Raw genomic sequence first — 9,723 nt, forward strand, 5'->3', positions numbered from 1 at the left:
TCTGGATATCTGCAGCCGCCCAACTGGTCTACCAGTCCCACCTCCACCCTCCCAGCCACCTGGTCCTGCCACCAGACCTGTTATTTTAAAGAGTCCAATCTGGCCTTTCCCATAGCATGGGAAGAAAAACCCAGTTCCGTAGCCTGGGGGCCCTGGCGCAGACAATGGATGCTTTCATGTGTGTGCAGTGAGGTGGGCGTGAGGAAGCCAGCAGCTCCATAGGCTTCCTGGAGAAGGTGGTGTCTGAGCTGGACCCTGAAGGATTTGGGGGTGGAGGGGGGTTTGAACAGGCGGTAACTGGGCGGAAGGATGTGCTGAGGTGGGGGAGCAGCCTGGGCAGAGGCTTAGACGCTGGTATGGGGCAGGTCATTAGTGCTCCCTGGGTGTGGCTGGGGTGTCAGGTGCGCAGGCTCAGAGCCTGGAGCCTGGGAGACTTTTGTGGCAATCCAAGCAGGGACGGATGAGGGACAGAACTGGAGCATAGATTCACAGCATCCATCTGCTTACCACACAGTTCTTTAATGCTTTCTGTATATCAGGCACAGGGCATTCCGACTAACCCAGTCTGTGCTCTAGGAGAGCTGGCCATTCGTCGGGGAGACAGATGGAACCATGTCAAATGGTGACGATCTCTCCAAGAAAGTAAAGGGGAGCAGCTAAGGCCGGGGCCAAGGGCGGGGCTTGGATCCAGGCCGTCCCACTCCAGCACCTACGTGGGGTGGACTCTTATCTAGCCTGGAACACATGTCTAAAGGCATTTTGAAACAAAAATGACACAAGTAACTGGCGATGTTGTTTTAGTTGTTACAGTTACCACTGGGAAGGGCACAGGGGGAAGGGGCAAGTGCGAGTTCTGGCGGGCGTGGGGAGGATCCTGGGACCGCTAGGTGCTGCCTGAAGGTGCAGGCCTGGGAACAGACGCGAGGTGGCGCCAGGCTGCACGGCTGCTCCAGGACTTGCGGTCCAGGGCTGGGAGCTGGGAGTGTGATTCCAGGGGACCCCAGGACTAGCCCTCCCCAGGACTGGTGGTGAGCCCGAGAACCCCCCTTCTCAGGCTTCAGAGGGGTTCCACTTCAGTCTAGGCATCCTAGCCCCGGGGTCAGGGGCCTGGCCTCGGTGGTGCCCATCTGTTTCTGGGTCAGTTTGGTGGTCACAGCCTGAATACTGGGTCCAGCCCAGCCAACTGGGCAAAAGGCCAGCGCCCAGCTCCTTCCGGTGCTGCTGGGGCAGTCGCGGCACTGAGGGTCCCAAGCCGTCAGGTCACCACGCAAAAGCTCCGGGTAATCCGCCGCCAGAGGTTGCGACTGCGGCTGCTGAGGGCCACCTCGGCGGCCTCCTGGAAAACAGCGTGGACGTTTTCGTGGAGCAGAGCCGAGCACTCGAGGTAGGCCACGGCGCCCACGGACCTCGCCATCTCTTGGCCCTACAGGAAGAGTGGATAGGGCAGCCGTGAGGTGGGGGCCGCCGGAACACCTCACGTCCAGCAACCCCAAGCCCTCTTGGACATCCTAGGGAGTCTCCAGGACTAAAGTGGAAGGTGAGTTTTTCTCGGGCACCCACAGCTCCAGTCCCTCACCCCCCAGCTTGACCAAGTGCTCTCATGGCTTCTTTGGGTTTCCTGCTTCAGTTCTGGACCGGGTCTCTGCCTCTCAAGGCACCAACTGATTAACTTCCCCGGTGTGCAGCAGAGAGCGGCTCGCAGATTGAAGAGCCGAGGGCCCTCTCTGGGCCTCAGTTCCCCAGCTGTGAAGTGGGGGGTTAGGACTATCTGGTGTGCACACTACTGGCTCTCCCTTCCACAGGTGGAAACTTCTAGAGTATTCTAGGCACCACCTCCAAACATTAGCAGTTCTTGACCCATGATGACCTCAGAAATGAGCCCTCCTCTGCCGGACCCTCGGAATGTTCAGGACGCCTGGCGCGGGGCCCCTCCCCGCAGCCCTGCCCCAGGGCTGGTTTTCCTACCCTGTGGTAGGTCACCGGCTCCAATCGATTTTTGCGCAGCTTCTTCACCAGCGACCTGTCCTTGCGTAGGTCGGTCTTGCAGCCCACGACGATGATGGGCACCTCCTTGCAGAAGTGATTCACCTCTGGGTACCACTGTGGGGAGGGGGGCAGCGGGGGAGGGAGTGTGATAGCCATCAGGAGTGCTGTCCCTCTTGCAGAGGGGAGAACGGGCTGCTCTCCTGCTCCCAGGCAGCCTCCTGCACGGCCATGAGCACCGCCTGCGTTCAGGGAGATCTCCCCTGTGCCAGGCTCTAAGACTTTCCACCTAAGAACTCATGAACCCCCAGGCCCCGATGAAGCAAGTTCTGTCGTCACTCCCACCATACACAGGCGGCAACTGAGGCTCAGAGGGGCTATGTAACGGCCTTGGTTACAGAACTGGCAGTGGAGGATTTGAGCCCAGGGTCCTGATCTACAACTCTGCCTTTCTGCAAGGGGAGGGCTCCCACGACCGCCTCTCAACTGGGTGAAACAGATCAGCAAATAAGTGATTCTTTAAAGATAAAGCAGCTCAGGACCCGGCTGCAGCAGCTGCTCGCCTGTTGGAGGGAAGGGGAGCGCTGGCATCCTGAGTCAGCTGCTCTTTGGAATGTGAGGCTCTGGGGCCCTGGTTATTTCAGCCTGGACTACAACTCAGGAGCCTGGAATCCAGAGACAGGAGCTTTGCATATCCAGGAGCGGAGGCCTGCTCGGTTCGTCCGGTCAGGAAAAATTGGCATGAAGCCAGCGAGTTCCTGGAGCTAGATGGGGCACATGTGGGGTCCCGGACAGACGTCCCACACCCCCAGCCTCCACAAAACTGCCCTCAGAAAGGGTCTCCTCCATGACTCTGCCTTATCAAATCCAAAGTGAGTCCTCGGCCCTCATCCCATCTGAGCCCTGACACGGATCACACCCTCCTCGGAGACCCGGTTTGCATTTCACTCCAGGACCCCACCCTTCAGGTTCTCCTAGGGTCTTGATCCGACCCCCTCCTGGGCTCAAGCTGTGCGCTGGCCTTTCCTCTAGCAGCTCTGGCCCTCCAAGAGCCCAAGGCTCTTGCCTACCAGCGGCTCCTAAATGGAACTGCCCAGCCTGGTCTGGCCCAGCCCTCTCCAGGAGAACGCAGACTCAGACTTCCACCTGCCTACCTGCCGTCTCCCCTGGGATAGCCAATAGGGCCCCCATCTCCCACCTCCCTACCCCCAGCTTGCTCCTCTTCATCTTGGGAAATGGCAAGTCTACCTTCCAGTTGCTCTGGTCAAAACGCCTCTCTCCATCCCATGTCCAAACCATCTGCAAAGGGCTCTGCTTTCTAGATTCAGTATCCGTCCACCTCTCCCCATCCCCTCTGTTAGCACCCCGGTCCCAGCCACCACCATCTCACCCGGTCCCCGGGGCCTAGAACAGTGCCTGGCATGTAGATGTGCTCAATCAATACTTCTGAATGACTGCATGGAGCATGTCCCCATGTTAGCACTTCAATGGATGTGTGTCTTGGACCAAGCAACCCAATGTGGGGATAGTAACAGTGTCTGCTCCCTAAGGCTGTAAAAGGGTTAGATGAATAAATAGATATAAGTGCTGGGAACAGTGCCTGGCACATGGTAAGTCCTAATAAATGCTGCCACCATCACTGTGTTATTATTACTAATGCTGTCACTGGTGTGCTTTGAGGACTCCTGGAGCTGTGGGGGAGGGAACGTGCCATGGCTGGAACAGAGGAACTCCAGGGACCATGTGCCTGACACCTGTGAGTAGCTTCTAGAACCCTTGACATAACTGGGGGCCATTCTGGGAGGCCACTGAAAGGCAGCAGTTACACAGACGGGCTGAGAACTGCTGGAAGCTAATGGTTCATGTGACCTTGGGCAGGCTCAGGCTGGGGAGATTCAGGGACCTCTGGGCTACCCACCGTTCTCTGGCAGGGTCACAGTACAAAGAGTCACGGAGTTCAGAGTCTGCAGTAGGGGGCAGGTGAGGAGCACTGGGCTGGGAGTCAGAGGCCAGACCCTGCCGCCAATATCTAGGGGACCCCCAGCCAGTCGCTGACCCCTCTGGGCCTTGGTTTCCACATATATATGCCAAAGGCAATGTCATCTAGAGCCTGCCACGCTCTGACAGCCTGTGGGGTCAGCAGTGGGGGTAGAGCGGCATGGCCTGGCTGTAGGGGCTGTGCCTCCCTCCCCACCAGTACCTACCCGGTTAAAGACGTTGTCAAAGCTGTGTGGGCTGGTGACATCGAAGCAGAGGAGCAGGACGCTGGCGTCAGGGTAGAACAGGGGCCGCAGGCGGTCATAGTCAACTTGTCCTGGTGGAGTGAGGGCAGTCACTCCCTCCAGATCTCCTGTCGCCTGTCAGCACCTCCCCGACACCAAGCAGGTAAGCCCCCCAGACTCGTGTGTGTGTGTGTGTGTGTGTGTGTGTGTGTGTGTCTTTGGATTAGGGCTCAGTTCTGTGCCTCAGGGTCCAACACAAATTTGGCACTGAGGTGGCCACTCCACATGAATGTCCCCTCCTCGGCTGTGTTTCTCTGGCTCGCCCACAGGGTATGTCAGGCCTGGCCTGGATGAGACCACTTGCTGCGAGAGCCCTCTCCTGGGTGGAGGGACAAGGCAGAGGCCCAGGCTGGAGGGACTGAGACCATCACTCAGAAGTCTGCTTTGCCTTGGGCTTGGCGGGTGAGGAGAAAGAGGCATCGAGACCCCAGCAAAGACACCTTTGCCAAGGTAAGGGGGCTGCTGGGACTCCCTAAGGTTAGCTTTAAGCTCTGCTATTAATTTGACTCTGAATCCTTGTGTGGGCAAGGTCAGGAGCGTGGAGGCCAGAGGTCAAGATCAGGCAGATCTTACAGAAGCTAAAGCCGAGGTAGAAAGCTGAAGAGGCCAGGAAACGTCTACCCCTCGAGAGCAAAGAGCTCTGGACTCTCCCTTGTCTCTAGGACACAGTGGGCTGCCCTGGGGTGGGGAAGGCAGCAGACAGGCATAGAAGCTAGGAGGGTTCGGGCTCCAAGGAGGGGTAGCCCTCTAGCAGTGGGTTGGAGATTGGTTGGGCTCCCCGATTCAGAAGGAAGGCAGTGGGGCACGGCTTCTGGCATCTGGGGCCCCTCCCCCAGCCTTGCACACCCACCTGCTGTGTCCCAGATTTGGAGGTTCACGGGTTTGCCCTTCATTTGCAGATTAACAGTGAGCCGCTCAAACACCGTGGGGGTGTAGCTCTGAGGAAGAAGAGCGAGTGGAGGCTGTGAGGACAGCTTCTGAAGGGGGACAGGCCCTGATGCCCAGGCCAGAGCCCAGGATGTGCGTGGCACTGCCCTCTTTGGGAGCCGGCAGAGTGTAGCACTTTCTGGAAGCAGTTGGCTGGCGGGGTTGAGGCCTGGGGCTGCCACTTCCTGTGTGTCTGGCCAGGCCCCAGACTCCCTGGCGCTCTACTCCTTGGCTATAAAGTGAGAATATTAAAAGTACCCACCACAGCCTGTCGCTGAGACGCTCCACACAGAGCCCTGAGCACGGGGCCTGGCACAAAATAAACACTCCGCACATGCCAGACGCTGTTATTTTTATCTTTGTCTCCCTGGATGGGGGACTGTTCCATTTCTGAGCCTTCTTCCATGCTGTCTCCTCCTCCTGGAAGGACATTAACCTACGTGTGTTCGTGCGTTTGTTCATTCATTCGCTCGCTCACATTCCGTCATTAGGACATTCTCCACGTCCTCTCCTGGACATCGGGAGCAAGTAATAAACAAGACTGGGTGCCCGCCCTGAGGGGCGTGTGGCTTTTTGGGGGTCTCTTCTTTGCCTCTCAACTTCTTACAATCCAACCGGAACCCCTGCCCAATGCTACCTCCCCCGGTCCCAGGATGCCTTTCTGGATCCCCTCCCATGGCCCCTGCCCGTTTCTGCCTCTCTTACTGGCCCTGTCTGGGCTCAGGAGGAGGCCCCTCCCCCACCAGGCTGGCTCTGCTGGAGCTTGCTCCCTCTCCATGAAGTCTGGGTGTATGGAAATGGGATGGGTTTTGTGCACAATGAAGGAATAAAGAGGGGGAGCTTTCACAGATGGGGTCTGAGCAACAGGTGACGGGGCTTTCAAGACTGCCACATAGGCCCTCTTCCTGGAGGGGCACGTGGGCCATTGCAGCTTGGGTCCCCAGGCCTAGCGCACTTGCTCAGGGCTGGTCTGTGGGGCCGCAGCCCAGGAGACCCTGTCCTCCGCCCATTTCCCATGCCAGGTGAGGCCCTCGTCTGCCCATGACAGGCCCTGTGAGTCAGGCCCTGGCTGTTAGGAGGGGTAGCCCTCTAGCAGTGGGTTGGCATTGTCCTCCGGGGCACTTGGGAAGCTGCAGGGGGAGGGTGTGGAGAAAGGCGGGTCCCAGAGCACGCAGCTGGGGCAGATGGAGACATCACAGATCGCCCTGGGGTACAGGCTCTGGACTCCAGTCACCTGTTACTCCCTCTACTAAGAAGGAACAGAAAAGGCTCCATTCACCTCCCCGTGCCCTCTGGCCTGTCCAGGGCCCCACCCCTCAGGCCCTTTGCCTGACTGCGGACCGTGTAACATGGTAGCTAGAAGTGCTTTGGAGTCAGACTTGCCTGGCTTAGGACCGGCTCTGGCACTCACTAGCTGTGTGACCTTGGGCCAGTCTCCTCACTGGTTAAAGAAGAATGTCACCTCACTGCGTGTTACAGAAGAATGGCTGGCAGGTGAGATCCAGCATAAATGCCCGCCACTTAGAAAGCGGGTTGCCAGGAACAGTGTCCACACCAGCCACTGTCCATCTCTCCAGCGTGTGCTCCCTTCCCCATCCCCTCCCCAGTCTGTCACTGGAGGGCACCGATGCCTGCTGAGCTCCCAGCTTGGCCACCCGCTCACCAGTAGAGGAGTCGTCTGCAGGACCCCTCCTGACCTGGGGTGCGGGGCAGCCTGCCATCAAGCTCTTGGGAGACACAAGCTCTTGCAAATGCCTATGGAGATGACACTGTTACCCACATTCTCTTGAGATCTGCTGCGGATGGCCCTTTTCCGGCACCATCTCTGATTCCTGCAACCTTGGAAAGACAGTCGTAGCCCTGTTTTCCTGAGGGGGACGCTGAGGCCCAGAGAGGGGAAGTGACTGGCCCGAGGTAACACAATGGACAGCTGGCTAAAGATGAAGCCAGGTCTTTCTGGCTCCAGAGGCCAGGTTCTGTTCCCAGTTATCTGTCTCTCCTGAGGTCACCTGCCTCTCCCGAGGTCACCAACTCTAGCACCTGGTGGCAGAAGTGAGCAGAAAAGCTCCATTGCAGTGTGGGGCTGGGCTGCTCCTTTGGCTTGTAATTGTCACAACCTTTCCCCCTACTCTGGAATGTCATCCTGGAGACCTGTCTACATCTTCTGTTGTATCCTTTGAACCCCCAGGCAGGGTTAGTCTCTGCCCATACGGCCAATATGCACCTAATCTTATCTGTTGAGCTGTCCTCAGCCAGAAAGGCAGGGCCAGGACTGGGCTAGACCAGGGCACAGATGACTCAGGCTACGGTCTGCCCTGATGGGGCTCGCGGACAGACAGATGGATCGTTACAGGACAGGGGACGTAGCTCGAGAGAGGAGAGTCAGGGGCTTCCCTGGGCAGCACACCCATGGGAGTCCCTGTGTGGACCGGGAAGACTCAGCTGGTTCTGGAAGGGCTGGTGCTCCCTTCCCCTCCGGCCTCCCCTGCTGCGAGCCCCCTGGGCTTTGGCCCTGTGGGAATGGCTGCTGCTCTTAACGTCAGCCAGGAGTCCCCCCGCCCCCCCCACCTCAGGAGTTCTCTCTGCTCTGTTCCCCCTGCCCTGAACCCAAGGTTGGGCGAAAGCCGGACAAAGGTTGCTGAGGCCCCTCCAAATCCCCCCCTGCTCTCTGCTCTTCGCTGTCGGCAGGAAGCCTGGGAGATGGGGCTCCAAGTCTCCCAGCTCTTGGCTCCCTGGGCTTGGAGGGCTGCCAGGAGATGGAGTCCAGGGCCAGGAGCAGGAGAAGGTTTGGTCCCGTAGGCAGAGCACTGGGGACTTCAGAGAGTGTCCTGGTCAGAGGTGGGAAGACCTGTGTTCTAGGCCAGCGCTGCCACTGCTAGGCCCTGGGTCCCAAGGCAAGACTGTCTCTCTGGCCTGTTTTCCCATCTGTAAAATGAAGGCTTTTCCAGCTCTGGGACCTTGTGTTTCTTTTAAATGAAGAAGCCCTCTCTTGTGCCTGGAAGCAGAGAGGTTCCTGGGAATTCAGAGTCCCTGAACAGGGAAGAGCCTAGGACAAGGCCGGGTCCATCTCCTTGATAAAAAGCATGTCCCCCCTTCCCCTGGCCAGCTCCAGTGTGCCCTTCAACATACATTTCATCAACTGCGAGATGCCCACTTCTACACTGTGACCTCTCTAGGACAGGGATGGGTCTCACCATTGAGGATGTCTTGGGGCCCAGGACACTGGTGGGGAGGCACCGCCCTTCCCAGCCCCCCTCCCGGGCCCCACTGGCCTGGCCCCTCCGTATCGTTCTCCTCACTGCGCCATAATTGTTAGGTTCCCATGGGCAGCATCTGGGGGCCCGGAAACACATCCCCCACAACTTAAAAAAAAATGTGACTGGCCAAAGGGGGTGACGTCAGCTCCATAAACCACAAGAGCTGGCTCAATGTTGCCACTGTGGAAAAGAAAGGTCTGACACTGTTAGCATGCCCGACCTCTCCCGCCTCCCCCATCCGACTCCCCAGAACCTGCATAACCCCAGGGGTTTTCAGGATGCTGGGATGGACAGGAAGGAGAAGAGATGCTGGGAGCAAACCCATGGATTCCCAGGAGAACTAGGCTGAGAGGCCACACGGTGGGTGGGTCCACCTGGACAGTCAGTGACCATGCTAACGAAGGCAAGATGACCAACATGCCCGAGCACCAAAGATGTACCAGGCGCCATGCGGGATTATTTCCCCCTTCGTCTCATGAAGTTGTGTGAGGAAACAGGTTCGCAGAGGCTGAGCAAGCTACTGGGGGCCACGCGGTTCATCAGGGGAGCACCACAGTGCCTAACAGCCGCCTGACTTGAGTCTGGTGTGCTTTTAGCCTCCAAGGCAGAGCCCCCCGGGTTGTGCTGTAGGGGCAAAGCTGGGGGAGAAGAAATGTTTTGCAACGGAGCCCCTTGCCACCTTTGAGTGAGTCCTTTCTGTCATAGGTTCAGAGCTGAGCGCCTGACTTGTATTAACTTACTCTTCACAGAGACCTTGGGAGGTGGGCACCATCATCATTCCTATTACACAGTTAAGGTCACAGGCATAGAGAGGGTAGGGGACCTGCGGAGGCCACACAGCTCTAAGTGGCAAAGTCATGAATTGAACCCAAGGCTCCAAAGTTGGCAATCCCTCTTAGCCATGCTGTGCCACCAAGTGCTCCCTTAACTACCCAGGTTGCCAAAGTCAGTCCCTGTGACACCTCTCCCAGGTAGGTGCCATTCTCCTAGGTAATATTATTGAAGCCCTCACTCCAGATGGCAGAGGGAGGACCCCACACTCTGCTGGGAGGCCCCTCGGGAGACCAGCGTGGGCGCACATCTCGGCAGCTCCGGCACAGGCGGGACACACCGGGCGGGCGCCTGTGCGTAACCGTGACCCCGCGGGCATGCACGCCCAGCCGGAGGGCTCTGGCACTCACCTCGGGGAAGGCCCCGTCGGCGAAGACCATCAGCAGCGACGTCTTCCCGCAGCCGCCGTCGCCCACCAGGACCACCTTGACGGACCGCACGCC

At 58.4% G+C, this 9,723-nt stretch overlaps 1 protein-coding gene across 1 annotated transcript; it reads right to left on the reverse strand.

Moving 5' to 3' along the window:
* Positions 1-498: 498 nt before the first annotated feature.
* Positions 499-9,723, reverse strand: RHOD (ras homolog family member D). Its single transcript, XM_006911308.3, has 5 exons — positions 9,631-9,723; positions 5,116-5,203; positions 4,188-4,297; positions 1,966-2,100; positions 499-1,423 (listed from the first exon to the last, which is right to left on the reverse strand). Exons 1-5 carry the CDS (start codon positions 9,658-9,660, stop codon positions 1,256-1,258), a joined length of 531 nt encoding a protein of 176 aa, XP_006911370.2. The 5' UTR covers positions 9,661-9,723; the 3' UTR covers positions 499-1,255.

The sequence above is a fragment of the Pteropus alecto genome, unplaced genomic scaffold, assembly GCF_000325575.1.
Source record: "Pteropus alecto unplaced genomic scaffold, ASM32557v1 scaffold43, whole genome shotgun sequence".
Classification (NCBI taxonomy): Eukaryota; Metazoa; Chordata; class Mammalia; order Chiroptera; family Pteropodidae; genus Pteropus; species Pteropus alecto.

Coding starts and splice junctions, on each gene's coding strand:
- RHOD (XM_006911308.3), bottom strand. CDS start 9,660: ATGGTCTTCGCCGACGGGGCCTTCCCCGAG. Junction 4,298..5,115: donor CCAAATCTGGGACACAGCAG/GTGGGTGTGCAA, acceptor TCACTCCACCAG/GACAAGTTGACTATGACCGC. Junction 1,424..1,965: donor AGCCGGTGACCTACCACAGG/GTAGGAAAACCA, acceptor CTCTTCCTGTAG/GGCCAAGAGATGGCGAGGTC.